Here is a 15,539-nt window from a genome sequence, read left to right on the forward strand (position 1 = left end):
CCGTTCTGTGGCGTGAGGCTCTCCCAGGGGCAGATGATCTCTTTGGCTCCCACTGCTCCTCCTGCTCCTCCTGCTCCTCCTGCTCCTCCTGCTCCTGCTCCTCCTCCCACCCTGCTCTCCTCCTCCTCATCCTCGGACTCTATGGGGTAGATTCGGCACTCGGGAGGAATGTCGACTTTAATCTGGAAGAAACTGGGGGAGATTTCAGAGGAGACGTCCTGTAATATTCGCCTCGCTGCTGTTTCCAGGATGACGGACCAGCTTTTGGTACCTGCTAATCCGTCTGGGTGGCGCCTGGCCGGGTCGGTCCGGGCCGCTGGGCCGGTCCGGGCCGACGGGCTGGACGCGGCTGCTCGCCCCGGCGGCGGACGGACACGTGGGGGACAAGCTGGCGAACACGGTGGACGGGGCGCAGCCGCGCCTCAGCAGGCGTCTCAGGGACAGCGCCACTCGAGACCTGGAGGCGGGGCCCGGGGTCGAGGGGTCCCTCCTGGCCTCGCCTTCGCCGGCCTCCGCCGCCGCTCCGAGGCGGACGTGCTGTCCAACGCCACGCTGATGGGGGACGGACAGACCGGAGCGGGGCCCGCGAAGGAGAGCGAGGGGGAGGCAGAGGGGAGGTCGGAGAGGCCGGTGTAGATGGCGAGGTGGGGGAGGGGGGTGGTGAAGCGGCACAGCTGCGGGGTCAAAGGGCAACGGAGGCAAGTCACAAACTGGAACTGAGAGCGAAAATGAATGAATGAAAAATGAGCTTTTCCAAAATAAAGTAAAGGTCCAAAATGAAAGCAGAAGCTCTGATTTCTCGCCAGGAGCAGCGACGTGACGTGATTAAGCGCCGCGTTGCTCGTCGGCGATGATTCGCCAAACCACAACTAACGGAAAATAAAACACACAGAAATATAAAAGATGGATTGAAATGAAACATCAATATGCTCTGATTGAGCTGCTTTATTCTCATGTTACAGATCAGCTGGTGATGACATCAGCACTGACGACTGTCACATGTTACCTGCCCTAATTATGGGACTGTGATCACATAGTTGCAGGAATATTATGGTCTGGATTCAGTCCTCAGTTTGGTGGTGAATAATAACGAAGCTAACGTGTGTTTCAGTGCTTCAGATCGGCTGAATCGTCCGTTTCCTACAGATAAAACCGGTTTTTGAGCATCGATGAATGAAATGAGACGCCGTGACAACAGAACAAATAAACAAGAGGACCAACAAATAAACAGGGGGTGGTTCATGTGTGTTTTATTGACTGGAGACATCACAAACGATGGTGAATGATGAGAAAGCTGAGGTCACACACGGATCCGGTAACATATTGTGCTTGATATTACAGGGAATCAGTGGGAAGGAAACCAGGAATATCCTGCTGAGGATAGCCGTTCAGGAAGCTTGGAGACATGTGTCAGTTCAATAATAAGAAATTCAGGTGCTGCTCGCTGCTGCTGCTGCAGCGGGACGAGGAGGCGGCGCCTCCTTGGCCTGTTTACTGAGTTTGCTCATAACCTGTGTGATGTCCACGTTGGCGGCCATCTTGGCCTTCTGCTCCTGCTCCTGCTGCTGCAGGATGATGGGGCTCGGGCTGGGCTTCCTGTTCTTGGCGTTGTGCTCCAGCTGAGCCTCGCTGAATCGTGAGAGAGAGAACACAGGTGTTTTTGCCCTCCTACCTGGTCACATTTTCATCTCGCCCCACGTTGGACCCGCTAGCCAGGTTAGCATGCTATTAGCTGGAGGTCTTACGTGAACTTGTGCTCCTCCGGACAGGCGGCTTTCTTCAGCGTTTCCTTAAAGACCGGTGATTTCAAGTAGCGGCCGTACGAATCCTGCCAAATGCTCAGAGTCAAAGCGTGACCTTCGTCTCCGGCGCCGCTCCGCTGCGTTTGCTCACCTTCTTCATCAGCATGTAGATGTGGGTTTGGGCCGCGTCCAGCACGTATCTGTGTGGGTGTTTCAGGCCTTTTACTGTGATTTCCATCGTATTTCCGTCGATGTTGATCCACCGCGGCGCCCCGCGTGCCAGGAACGTCCTGAAAACACAACAGACGGCGGCGTTGGAAGTGCCGTGACCCGCTTGGCACATTAACGCTGGCGTGATGGACCTCATCGATAATATCCAGGTAAAATTTAGCAACAGTGACTGAAATATTCCACGTTACTTGTAGATCTGCTCGGCTTTCTCCTTCATCGTGGCGGCGGTTCCCCACTTCAGATCCTCACAGCTCTCCCAGAATGCCAGGTTCTCGCCTTGGAAGCATCACAGCAGGGAGAAACTGTCCTATAACCCTGGTTTAAAGATGTTTAAACTGTTTAAAGATCAGAGATCAGTCTACCATACCGCTGAATTCCTTCTTCAGGAAGAGCCTGAAGTCGTTTCGTCCCCGAGGGTCCGAGAGCAGCTCCCTGAAGCTGAACGTCCACCGCTCCACCCGCGTCTTCGTTGGCGTTTCCACACTGTCCCAACGACAAGCGAGGAGTTAATGGGGGGTCAAATCCCTCTGGATGGTCAGCTGGCTCACTTGGGCATGTTGAGGGTCCAGTTTGTGACGTCATCGGTCTGCCAGGGGTTGCTGGGGAGACAGGCGGACAGGAAGGGGTCGTGGCTGCTGTAGGTGGCGCAGTACTTCACTAGCCTGGGAAACACAAACGTGCATCTGCGAGGCTGGAGCAGCACATTTATCTGAAGTGTGCATCAGCACCACGTGATTGTCTGCACGGAGGGGAGGAAATGAGGCCCTGGACAGGGACAAGCGTGCACTTCCTGGTTACACACCGTCCACATTGATTAAATTAATCAACAAGAGCCAGACGTGCTCGTCCGCTGGTTTATGGGGGGGCGACAAAAATGTCTGGGGGCAGTTGTGGAGCTCCATTGTAGCTTGATTTAATTCAAGGTCACGTCCCCTGCAGCCGCATTCATGCATCATAAATGACCACAGCAAACTATTGGTATGCGCGTGCAGAATATAAGCTACTCAATTCATATTTACTGTCAACCTTTCGTGGTTGTTAACAGCATTTTTGTACATAAATACCACTTCTGTGCAAGGCAGTGATAAAAAGGATCCTGTAATGGGCAACAATCGCGTGTTATACTGGTAAATAAATCCATGAGTAGGAAGTACTAGCTTACGCGCCGATGGACACTGACGACTTCACTCTGGGCCTCATGATGGACTGTTGGGTGAAAATCATCTAGGGGGAGATGGTGGTTTAAAAAGGTGAGAGGGAAACTTTTCTGGCCTGTTAGAAACAGAATATGTGATAAAGTTTAACTCACGACTCTCTCGTAGAAGACGGGTGTTTTAGCCTGCAGGAGAAATGGTTTAAAGTTATACACAATGTCAGAAAAAACCTCTTCAGATATTAATTAATCATCCCATTTAGATGTATTGCACATCTGTTTGTTTTTTGTTTAATTTTTTGATTATTTTAACATTCTCAGATTTGTTAGTTTGTTTAGTGTGGTAAATTCCCTGTATACTACATTACCCATAATGCTCCACGAAGGGGGCCAGCCAAAGAAGGAAGTGATTAATTAAGGTTCTCAAAGATAGTGCCTGTCCAAAATGACTGTCTTTAACGTTCTGAGGAATCTGAAGCTGCATTTTTACACCATTTCAGGATACGTGTTCAGTGTTTGAGATTAATAAGACAATATGATGTTTATAAACCATTAAAAACTAACGAGGGTTTTCATTATTTATCAGTCGTAGTGGCTGTTCAGGTTTTGCAAACCTTCTGTCTGTCCAACACCACCTTTCGAATCACCTCAACACACTTTTTATGTTGAAGATGTGATAATGTTTGATTCAAAAGAAAAAATAAAGCGAGCCTTGAGAAATGCCTGCGGAGGAGAAGAAAGAAAAGACAAAGGAAAGAGTTTAATCAGCTTAAAAAAATAGGGCAAATTATTAGAAACAGGACTTAATCATATGTGTGCGCTCCCATTTGAAAGGTCACACTGACTCACCTGTTACCTCATCAGCATTAGGATCGACTCGCCGGTCCAGACCATAGTCCATGGCACTCACCGTCCCAGGCTGCACACACACCACACACACACACCACACACACACACACACCACACACACCACACACACATGAAACGGTCATTAATATTTTGCCATCATCTTTGATTATTAAAGAAAGTCCACTGAGGATTGTGATCATGTTTCTTTAATATGAGCTCAATGTGAATTCATTTCCAGGTCTGTTGGTGCTCAGCCAGGCTTTTATGATCAAGATGCTTTGGAGACCAAGCAAAGCCACAGCACCACATTCTCCTGCACCGGGTGTGAAATATTAATCTGTCGTGACCTTTTCCTTTAACTGGACGTGCAGCAGTAACGAGGCGTCGTGGGTGGAGATAATTAGAAACCCGGGAAGAGAAGAGCTGCGATCTATTTTCACACGGCTCTGCCTGCCGGCAGGCTGCTGGTATCTGCGTGGTCCTCGGGTGAATACTGACACCCATGTGTGCGCGTGCACGTGCACGTGCACGTGTAGGTGCATGTGTGTAAGTGCGTGTTCTCACCGGAGGTCTGTGCACCACCCAATAGGCTCTCTCCTGGCATTCAAACACCACACGGTCTGGCTTCCTCCTCTCCTTCGCAGCCCTAAGACAGACACACACACACACACAACACACACACCACACACACACACACACACACACACACACACACACACACACACACACACACACACATTTATATATATATATGACACCTCCCTGGATCTAGCACTGAGGGCTGATGCTCACACACCCACCTGTACTGCTCCTTAGCCTGCATCACGATGAAATCCCATTTATGATTCATCCACTTGTGCAGGCGGTTGTACTGCTCCTGAGGACAGAAACAACACCTCAGGACTGTGAATGAAGCATGAACGGCTGAATGAAGCATGAACAGCTGAATGAAGCATGAACGGCTGAACGAAGCATGAACGGCTGAACGAAGCATGAGCGGCTGAATGAAGCATGAGCGAGGAAGAGAAATGAACGGCTGAACGAAGCATGAGCGGCTGAATGAAGCCATGAACGCTCTGAATGAACGAAGCATGAGCGGCTGAAACTGAGCGCTGAACGGACATGAAAGGCTGAACGAAGCATGAGCGGCTGAACGAAGCATGAACGGCTGAACGAAGCATGAGCGGCTGAATGAAGCATGAACGGCTGCTGAATGAAGCATGAACGGCCTGAATGAAGCATGAACGGCTGAATGAAGCATGAATGGCCGAATGATGAAGCATGAACGGCTGAATGAAGCATGAACGGCTGAATGAAGCATGAACGGCTGAATGAGGCATGAGCGGCTGAATGAAGCATTCTCCCCCACCTGCTCGTGCAGCTCCAGGATTCCCTTTTTCCGGATGTTTCTTTTTGCCAGGTAAATCGCTGCGAGCAACGAGGGGCAGAGCCCGAGTTTGATGGTTTGTCTTTATTTTCTTGAGTAAAGTGAGTGAACAGTGAGCTGCGTGTGCAGAGTTACTCGCCATAGTCGGTGTCCTCGGCCGGCCATTGCTGCGTGGGCCAGAAGTACGGAGTCTGCTCGGGACAAAGAGCCGCGTTAGGCACCGGGGGGTTCATCCTATTAAATAAACCTGCTTCTTTCAGCCTCTAACGGCTCCAAATATAGTTGCACCTCTTGTATTAATTGAATCATCCAACATTTCTCCTGTTTCTTTCCGTTTGACACCTTTTTGCATTTGATTGATTGAATTTTGGTGATAATAATTGGAACATTGGACCTGTTGGGCCGACTGGGGGGAAAGGAACGAAACCATAACGATAAAAAAGAACAATTAAAACTAAATTAGGTTCAAATGACGAATGAGCAGTGGTGAAAAGAAATAAGACCTTTTGTTTCCACACTTCAGCTGTTCAGAATTTCCGCTTATTTCACTAAATCTCGGATTCTTTCTCTGCAGATCTGTGGGGTGATTTTACCTGGAAGCGATAAAGCGAAGCATCAGCTTTAATAACCAAGCGTCGGTGGTCTTGAAGAGGGTAGATGTATCCAAAGGCCACCAGCATGGAGCCAAAGTTCCTCGCTTCTGAATAGAACCACACAAACGATTGACTCAATCAATCAATTAACCAATCAATCAGCCAGTCAGTCAGACAGCACTGTTATTTAAGCGCGCTCACCTTGGGCGTCCATCTTAAATCTGTCCACCAACCATGAGATTAAGTCTTCACCTGCAGAAAGAAGCCAGAGGGAGACTTCAACATTTCTACCTTCACAGCAACTAAAGCTGAGTTTGGTTTGGTTAGTTTCATGTGTAGAGGATGGAAGAGGAAGAAGAGGAGGAGAAAGAGGAGGAGGAGGTGGAGGAGGAGGAGAGGAGGAGGAGGAAGAGGATGAGGAGGTGGAGGAAGAGGAGGAGGAGGAGAAGAAAGAGGAGGAGGAGGAGGAAGAGGAAGAGGATGAGGTGGAGGAAGGAGGAGGAGGAGGGGGAGGGGGAGGAAGAGGAGGGAGAGGAGGGGGAGGGGGAGGAAGAGGAGGAGGGGGAGGAGGAAGAGGAGGAGGGGGAGGTGGAGGAAGAGGAGGAGGAGGAGAAGGAGGAGGGGGAGGAGGAAGAGGAAGAGGATGAGGGGGAGGAAGAGGAGGAGGAGGGGGAGGAGGAGGAAGAGGAGGAGGGGGAGGAGGAAGAGGAGGGGAGGTGGAGGAAGAGGAGGAGGAGGAGAAGGAGGAGGGGGAGGAGGAGGAGGAAGAGGATGAGGTGGAGGAAGAGGAGGAGGAGGGGGAGGAGGAGGAAGAGGAGGGAGAGGAGGAGGAGGAGGAGGTGGAGGAAGAGGAGGAGGGGGAGGAGGAAGAGGAGGGGGAGGGGAGGAGGAGGAGGAGGAGGAGGAGGAAGAGGAGGGGGAGGAGGAGGAGGGGGAGGAGGAAGAGGAGGAGGGGGAGGAGGAGGAGGAGAGGAGGAGGAGGAGGAAGAGGAGGAGGAGGAGGAGGAAGAGGAGGAGAGGAGGAGGAGGAGGGGGAGGAAGAAGAGGAGCACGGAGAAGAGGAAGAGGTGGAGGAAGAAGAGGAGGAGGGGAGGAAGAAGAGGAGGAGGAGGAGGTGGAGGAGGAGGAGGGAGGAGGGGGAGGGGGAGGAAGAAGAAGAGCACGGAGAAGAGGAGGAGGAGGAGGAGGTGGAGGAAGAGGAGGGGGAGGAGGAGGAGGAGGTGGTGGAGGAGGAGGAAGAGGTGGAGGAGAGGAGGAGGAGGAGGAGGAGGAGGAGCATGGAGAAGAGTAGGAAGAGGTGGAGGAAGAGGTGGAGGAGGTGGAGGAGGAGAAGAAGAGGAGGAGAAAGAGGAGGAGGAGGAGGTGGTGGAGGAGGAAGAGGAGGAAGTAGAGGAGGAGGAGGAAGAAGAGGAGCACAGAGAAGAGGAGGAGGAGGAGAAAGAGGAGGAAGGGGAGGAAGAAGAGGAGCACAGAGAGGAGGAGGAGGAAGAGGAAGAGGAGCATGAAGAAGAGGAGGAGAAGAAAGAGGAGGAGGGGAGGAAGAGGAGAAGGAAGAAGATGAGGAAGAGGAAGAGGAGGAGGTGGAGGAAGTACAGGACTGGAAAGGACATGGTGGGAGAAAGAGGAGGCGGAGAATCCAGAGCCTGTGACTGACGCACCAGTCTGGGTTTCATCTCCTCCTTCTCACTGTTTGTTTCTGTCTCTGCTTCTTGCCGCCCCCCCCCTCCTCCAGCCCCCTCATCAGCGCCCCCCCCCCCGCACTCCATGACTGTGAGCGTTGTCATGGAGATGCAATCTGCAGCTCTCAAGTTTGAGCCCCGAGCTCAGGTATCATCAAGTGAGACTATGCAGACAAACACTCCAGCGGCTGGACGACACCAGTGCTGCCGTGCACGTTTACCTGCCATGACGTGCACGTGTGGCGTTTACCTGCCATGACGTGCACTATCGTGCACTACTGCAGTCATAACCCGTCCCTGGGTGTGCTGCCGTGCACGTGTGCACGTTTACCTGCGATGACGTGCGGTATTGTTGTGATGACCAGTCTCTGGAGCTGCGACTTAACTCCGGTCTTCTGGTCCTGCATCTCCAGTATCACCTTCTCTGCCTGTGGAAGAGGGGGGTTACCATGACAACTGAGAAGGGGGGGTGGGGGGTACGGCTGGGGTCAGAGGTCACAGGCCAACAAAGGAATGCTGTTCCCGGGTGATGATGGTGACGCACACGGAAGCTGAATGAAGTCTGACAAACAAAACTCGAATGATTCTAATGATTCTCGTTTCATCGCTGGTTACTGAGGCGGCGAGTGTGTGTGTGTGTGGGGGGGGGGGGGGAACGTGCGCACGTGTGCACGCACTGACTCCCATGTTTGAAGTAACTTTGAAGTCATCCTGGAGAGGCGACAAGCACCAGGCTGAACCGGACCAAAGTGGGCACCATGGAGAGGGACGTTCCCTTCAGCGCCTGCTTTGATTTTAAAGCTCGATTGTTCTAATTTATTGTTCTAATTTCCAACTCTGTGAATGTGCAGCTGTTTATTCTCCAACTCCGATCCTGCTGTGGTGGCGCTCCCAATACGGGATTAACTTCGTTCCAGACCCTGGTCGGTGATACTGATCTGGGCTTAATGCTTATTAAACCCAATGACCTTATCACTGTGAAAAGGTTGCTACTAAATACTGTGCGACTGTCATTGTGACTGACAGGTGAGAGGAAACTTGTTCGTTTGGAGGTGTTTTCTGATGGCAAATTCAGGATTATTATTATTATCATCATCATTAGTGAAAACTGCTCGTCTTTCATTACGTTCTAAAGCAAAAATCACGTTGATTCTTTAAAGGTCTTTTGAGAATTCACACCTGTTGAGTAAAAGGCAATGAAATAAATGTTGCAGCAAAGCTTCAAAGCTTGTAGAGGACAGAAGTAACGCGTTTATAGGAGCGTCTGCCAGAACATGGATGTCAACATCATGACAAAGAACGCCAGCCTCACCTTTTTGAGGCAAGCCATCCGAGGTCGGTACCTCTGCCCGTGATCCCGAAGGGTATTCCTGATGGTCATCGTGTCTGATATGGATCCCTGTCACTCACATGCAGTGTTTCTGTTGGATGGGAGAGCACCGTGTGTCGCGTGAGGATGCCGGAGGAAAGTGTAATGATACAGATGCTGCGTTCAAGTCCTCTCCATGGTCCCACGCTCGTCTCGTTGGACATTGTGGGGAAAGACACTCACAGTCGTATCATCTAAATTTAATTGACGTCCGGGTTGACTTAATTTCGTGCACTTTGGGCCTGAGGTAAACACGGATAATTCAAAAACAAAACATCCGTGAATAACGATGGAGCGATTACATAAAGTCAGAATTGAAACAAGTGTTCCTCTTTATCTATAATTAATGACAACAATCGTTCTTTTATGCAAACATTTCAAGTTTATTGAATATTTCCTCAAGAAATAAATAAAGTTGGATTTAAATTACAGTAATTACATGAACGCATTCGAGTGTGTCCAACGTTTACGACGGCACCTGAAGGCAGCATGCCTCAAACGAGCGCCGCGTCAGCCAATCACAGCGCTTCGCTGTGTCGATACCAGTGACCACCAGCAGGGGGAGACAGTGTACAACCATATCGGGTTACCAGGATTTCTTATTTTTAAAGATTTCCATTTAAAATATTCAAAGCAATTCAACTACACGTGTCGAAAACAAATTGGTGTGTTATAGGCATAGGGTCAAAAATTGTTTTTACAATTTTGTAGCTTTTATTAAGTTTACCATTTTCTATTTGACGCCTCTGTAAACATATTTCGTGCGTTCGGTGGAGGATAAACTGCTTGGCTTGTGTTGACATTCACAGCCAGGCCTAAAGGCGTCAATATTGACCATTAACAGTCACAAACGCTACTTCCTGAGTTTAGGGAAGGGGCTTGGTCCCGTGCCTGCGCACCGAGAGCGCGCATCAAATTTGTATCGATGAAGTTTGTTCGAACATGGCGGATTTCCTGCCGACCAGATCCGTGTTAAAAGTTTGTCTGCCCGTCTGCCTGCTGAACAGCAGCGAGGTCGAGCAGCTCCGCAAGTCCAAGGAGATCGACCGATGTCTCTCCCGGGAGAAAACCTACGTGAAGCGGCTGGTGAAGATCCTTCTGCTCGGCGCTGGCGAGAGCGGCAAGTCGACTTTCCTCAAACAAATGCGGATCATCCACGGCCAGGACTTCGACCAGCAAGCCCGGGAGGAGTTCAGGGCCACGATCTACAGCAACGTGATCAAAGGTAAGCGTGGGCAGGTGTGCTGCTCGGCCGCGTTCGTCGCTTTGGTGGCGCAGAAAAGCCTTAAAGTTTGCACATCTGTGTAGCAGCGCAGGGACCCACATAAACATACATCTGCCCCCGGCACACCCATGTGCCCCCCCCGCCTCGTCTCTCAGCTACCCCGGACCTTTCGTTTCTCTGTTCTGGTCAACATGGCTCGAAAGGGCCGCTTGCCTCGTCGCCCCGCGGCCGTCGCCAGCCTCGGTTGCTCCGCGGCTGGGAGGGCGGGGGCCCGGAGGGGCCTCCGCGGGCTCCACGGGCCCCGGGATGCGCGTCGGTCCCGCCGGGCTGCGCTCATGTCACATGCAACATGGACTCGAACGTGTATCCTGCTGTGTGTTTGGGGCATTAGCCAGGTTTAAAGCCCTTTCCAGAGGCGCCCATTTGCCCTCGCAGTTGAGGTTTTTTTAATCAGTAGCTGCACTCTTAATCTGACCTTTAACCCCCACCCCCCCCCCCCAGGTATGCGCGTGCTGGTGGACGCCCGAGGAAAGCTGCACATCCCCTGGGGAGACAAAGACAACCAGCAGCACGGGGACAGCCTGATGGCGTTCGACACCCGCTCGGCGAAGATGGCGAGCGGGCAGCTGGAGACGTCGGTCTTCCTGCAGTACCTGCCCGCCATCCAGGCCCTGTGGGCCGACTCGGGGATCCAGAACGCCTACGACCGTCGCAGGGAGTTTCAGCTGGTAGGTGGCTGTGGCGGGAAAGGAAAGTGAAAGTCTATTCCTTCTTGATTCCTCCTCCTGGTACCTTTTGCCTCTGACATGTGACTGAAGGCACTTCCTGTTGACGCTCCTCGTGTCCATCTGGCCTTGAAGCCGATCGTTATCGGACACGGCGCCGCGTTCGCTCGCCATTTCTGGGGCTTCTCTTGTCTTGTGTCGCCTGCTGTCGGCGTCGCTCCCCACCAGCGGTTCTTCTGTGATGCCTCAGAGCTCAGAACCTCCCACATGAGGCCGCCGTGAGACACCCTGAACGCCGCGGTTCTGTAACGAGACCACAGCATTAACCTGAGATGTTTGAGCTGTTGTGTAAGGTGGTGGGTGGTGGGGGGGGGTGGTGGGGGGGGGTGGTTACCCTCACTCCGAGCCGGCCGCTGCTGCGACGGGAGGAGGAATGAGCGATCGGAGCTGGAATGTTGATCTGTGGTTAAACGGCTTTGTGCTCCAAAACAGATTTCCACTCACAAACGGTGGCGCGGCGAGCGTGCACGAGCGTGCACCAACCCGTATTTACCCCTCGGCCCGACTCTGGGGGGCTGCACAGGCACCTCGGCGGACGACCGTCTCCTCCTATGGAGCCTCGATCGTTTAGAATCGGACATTTCGGTGCTGATGGTCTAAACATCTGCTTGGGTGCCTCATCTGGTGGCCACTCCCCCCCGGGCTCGTGCACGCTCGCCTCCTCCACGCACGTTGCTGTTAATGCTCCTCATGAGCGGCTACGTGCGTGCACCTGTAGCAGACTAGTGGTGCAGACGGGCTTTATTCTGACAGAACTGCTCAGAAAAGCCTCTTAAACGTGCTGATTTTCTAATTTATTGGGTTTTTTAAGCCAAACCAGGACAAGAAATGGAACAAAGAGGTGTTTCAGTGTTGGGCAGCGTTAACTGTGAACCTTTGTTACCCCGGTTACGCAGAGACAGGGGTGAACGAGCGGGTTTCCGTGGGCTCTCGCAGGCCCGGCGGTGCCGCTCGTCTCCTGCGTGGATCTGGTGGGATGCTGCTCTGCTTCTGCACGCTCAGCACGCTCTGGCGGGTCTGTGTCACCCTTTCACGATGAACAGAAAGTTCTCGGAATGGTTGCTCTTCTTGTTTCTCTTCTTCTTTTATTTTTTTTTTTTTTTTTTTTTTTTTTTTTTTTTTTTTTAGGCGACGAACTCAAAATCAGCTCTTCGGTCAGATTCCGACTGGAGCCCAGACGGAATCTGTGGCCAGAAGTGGAGCGTAGCTGTGCTGCCTAAGCCAGGCTGCCGCGCCTCTCTGCCCCCCCCCCCCACACACACACACACACTTCCCACCTCTGCACACACTCGTGCGCACGCACAGGTTTTTCCAGTCAGATGAGTTTTTTCAAACATCCCGTGGTAAAGGCAGAGCGGCGCTCCGCGTCCCGGAGCTCCCGCACGCGCCGAGACCTTCGTCAACATTTACGTTTGAAAATGTAAAAAAGAGGGCGTGGCTTCGTGGCGTTGGCGCAGAATAACGCCGCCATCAAAGGCCCGGCGAGTGCTAACAAAGCCTCTGGGGGTCCGGAGGAAGCCTATCCTGGTTTCTGCTGCCACCTTTGTCTCCACGTCCAGAGCGGGACAATAAAGGAATGCGTCTCCTCGTGCAGCCTCGTGTCTGGGCCTGTAACGGCTGCACGCGAGCAGCATGAGAGCGGCTCAGAAAAACTCCCCTGCTTTCGCACACCAGCGCGCTTCTGTGTACATCAAAGGCTCTGGGCACACACGTCTCCCACAACACCACAACGTGCATCCTGCTTCGGCTGGGCGGCGCCGCCTCAGACGTCAGAAGTCCTCCGGTAGACGACAGTAACAGAATCTCCTCCTCTGTCACAGGGGGAGTCGGTGAAGTATTTCTTGGACGATCTGGATAAACTCGGCGACCCGGTAAGTTGCCTCCGAAGACTCGCGCCAGAATTTTACCGTTTCTTTAGGGTCAACAAACGAGTTGAGATGGTTTACACTCACTTTAGATTGAATCCGTTTGGATTCAGCTCGGCCGGTTTGGGTCGCGTCCCGGGTTCTGGGTCGGTGTCGCCCCTCAGTAACGTGCATTTTCACTGGCTCTCCTCCAGACTTATGTGCCCAGCCAGCAGGACATCCTGCTGGCCCGTAAACCCACCAAGGGCATCCACGAGTATGACTTTGAGATCAAGAACGTTCCCTTCAAGATGGTGGACGTGGGCGGGCAGCGCTCGGAGCGGCGGCGTTGGTTTGAATGCTTCGACTCGGTCACCTCCATCCTCTTCCTGGTCTCGTCCTCTGAATACGACCAGGTGAGCTCAGACTTCCGCCGACTGGCGCTTGTGATGGTTGGTCTCTGTGCGCGTGTAATCCGTGTGCTCCCCCGACGCCGCGCAGGTGCTGATGGAGGACCGGCAGACCAACCGGCTCCGAGAGTCGCTCGACATCTTCGAGACCATCGTCAACAACCGCGTCTTTGTCAACGTATCCATCATCCTCTTCCTCAACAAGACGGACCTGCTGGAGGAGAAGGTGCAGAGCGTTCCGCTCAAGGACTATTTTCCTGAGTACACCGGGCCGGAGCACAGCCTGGCCGACATCCAGGCCTTCATGGTAGAATGTTTCCGGGCCAGGAGGCGCGATGCCACGCAGAAGCCTCTCTACCACCACTTCACCACCGCCATCAACACGGAGAACATCAGGCTGGTGTTCCGGGACGTCAAGGACACCATCCTGCACGACAACCTCAAGCAGCTCATGCTCCAATGACCACAGGTGAGCGGCGAGGACCTGAACGGGGGAAGAACCGGCCCCTTTCTTCCGACGAGGACCCCGGAGGAGACGAATTGGACGGACGTTTTTATATTAGTTTTTACACTCCTCTTTGAAGAGTTGGCCTTCTTGTTGTTTTGGGGCGCAGTAAGTGGGACGAAGTGACCGTAGTTGACAGGAGCGAGCAGGCGGCGGCGAGAGCGGTTGGATGACATCAGAACTCTGCCGCTCCGTCTTGGGACTTTGACCAGAGGACTATCTGACACACTGAGACTTGGACTTCTTGACTTGCAGGGTGTCGGCGTTGAGGCGACGTGACGGCGGCGTTCGCTCCGGACCGCGCTGCTATTTCCACGACGCTGCCAGTGCCACGTGTGGACGCCTGGCGATGCGCCCACGGCCCGAATCCTGCCCGGTGGCGCCGCTCCTCCCGCGGCCCAGCGAGGGAGGCGAAGGTCCGGGGTGCCGACGGCTCCGGCACTGGCTGCTCGTCTGTGGAAAGATGCTTGAAAAGGGCGCCGCAACGAGACTGAACCCACGAATGTCGACTTACGGAGCTCTGATTACTGTTGAAATCCTGCGTTTGTGCCTGTGCGTCTATACAATTAATCTCAACTCCCTTATTCTGTGTTTTTTTTTGTTTGTTTTTTAATGTAGTTCTAGAGGGCAAAAAGATCTTAATTAGCACATTAATTCCATGTGCCAGCGAGTGAAATTTCAGTCCACTTTTTTTCTTCTCAGGGTTGAGTGAAAACTGGCATTAATGCTTTTGTGGGTTTTGGTGAAATAAATGAATTATGATCATCAGACGGATGCAGTCGGGCTTCCGCGTCGTTAGCTGGACGGTGCCTGGTGCTGTGTCCTCCTGGCTTTGACCTCCCTCCCCTTTATTCCACGGGTGATTAGGTGCCTTGTGAAGGGACAGCCCCCCCCTTACCTGTTAATACCTGTACAGAGATTTGCTCTACTTGTTTTGAATATGCTGTAACCAACAGAGACGTGACCAGTCAGCTGAGGAGATCTGTGCTGCCACTTGTGGCCCAAGTGAAAATGCAATATTATGCAGTTTATTAGTTCCCATTTTAACACGTCCTGAATTTCTTTAGTCACTATTGAGAAGCTCCATTTCTGCCAAATCACCTGAGATTTTTGGGACTTCCCATTTCTCTTCATAAGAACCATTAGTTTGCCCGCCCTTGTATATACTGTCATCTGTTGCCTTGTAAATATGTCCAGGTTTCTCTTCATATATGTAAATGATTGTAGAAAAGTCCTATTTTGTTTCCCATTTGGAACATGTTTCAAATCACTGCTTTCCTAATGAAGAAGAGCTTTTGATGTAGATGTTTTTGTGTAATTTCTCTTTCCCATCTTCTTGAAATCCATTCCTGTGACAAGTCTCATGCCACTGTAACCCTATCAATAAAATTCACTTTTCTAATATAATCAGTCTCTTGTTTAAATGACACGCATATACCAGAGAAGGTTTTTACAGGCCTTCAACTATACGTTCTTGTTACATACTGGGGTTTGCAGTCACTATTACACACTTTAGAACTTTTGCATTTTATTGTATTTAGGCAAAATGGACTGACATTTCCATTCAAATGCGACAACTTATCCTTGAACAGATTTGAATTATCAACCAGCGTTGCTGTTGTTAAATCTGGGATGTGTTGCCGCCTTGTGCGGTTAGCTCGTGTGAACGCAAATCATGATCAGTGCCGTGGATAAAATTACGTGGTTTGACAGTAATAAAGTAAATGAAAGTGTTTTGCTGCACCACTAAACGTAGCGTTTGTACCC

The 15,539-nt window shown here is 51.8% G+C and overlaps 2 protein-coding genes across 4 annotated transcripts; one reads left to right on the top strand and one right to left on the bottom strand.

Annotated features, from left to right (window-relative positions):
- Positions 1–284: 284 nt before the first annotated feature.
- On the bottom strand, positions 285–9,229 carry LOC130530635 (regulator of G-protein signaling 9-like). Of its 2 annotated transcripts, XM_057041992.1 has the most exons (18): positions 8,947–9,229; positions 7,966–8,062; positions 6,157–6,207; positions 5,956–6,062; positions 5,502–5,553; positions 5,345–5,403; positions 4,776–4,852; positions 4,540–4,621; positions 3,983–4,045; positions 3,283–3,312; positions 3,136–3,197; positions 2,522–2,635; positions 2,341–2,456; positions 2,162–2,249; positions 1,894–2,032; positions 1,746–1,828; positions 1,512–1,629; positions 285–674 (listed from the first exon to the last, which is right to left on the bottom strand). In XM_057041992.1, the coding sequence occupies exons 1-18, from the start codon at positions 9,013–9,015 to the stop codon at positions 435–437; spliced, it is 1,647 nt and encodes a 548-aa protein (XP_056897972.1). In that variant the 5' UTR covers positions 9,016–9,229; the 3' UTR covers positions 285–434. The 2 variants fall into 2 exon arrangements, with proteins under 2 accessions (XP_056897972.1, XP_056897981.1); XM_057042001.1 differs by lacking the exon at positions 285–674 and having other exon boundaries at positions 1,229–1,629.
- A 497-nt stretch (positions 9,230–9,726) lies between these two features.
- LOC130530704 (guanine nucleotide-binding protein subunit alpha-13-like) lies at positions 9,727–15,179 on the top strand. Of its 2 annotated transcripts, XM_057042151.1 has the most exons (6): positions 9,727–10,228; positions 10,730–10,956; positions 12,834–12,884; positions 13,073–13,273; positions 13,359–13,736; positions 14,028–15,179. In XM_057042151.1, exons 1-5 carry the CDS (start codon positions 9,946–9,948, stop codon positions 13,728–13,730), a joined length of 1,134 nt encoding a protein of 377 aa, XP_056898131.1. In that variant the 5' UTR covers positions 9,727–9,945; the 3' UTR covers positions 13,731–13,736; positions 14,028–15,179. The 2 variants fall into 2 exon arrangements, with proteins under 2 accessions (XP_056898131.1, XP_056898123.1); XM_057042143.1 differs by having other exon boundaries at positions 9,730–10,228; positions 13,359–15,179.
- The last annotated feature ends 360 nt before the right edge of the window (positions 15,180–15,539 follow it).

This window comes from Takifugu flavidus, chromosome 1, assembly GCF_003711565.1.
Source record: "Takifugu flavidus isolate HTHZ2018 chromosome 1, ASM371156v2, whole genome shotgun sequence".
NCBI classification, from domain to species: Eukaryota; Metazoa; Chordata; class Actinopteri; order Tetraodontiformes; family Tetraodontidae; genus Takifugu; species Takifugu flavidus.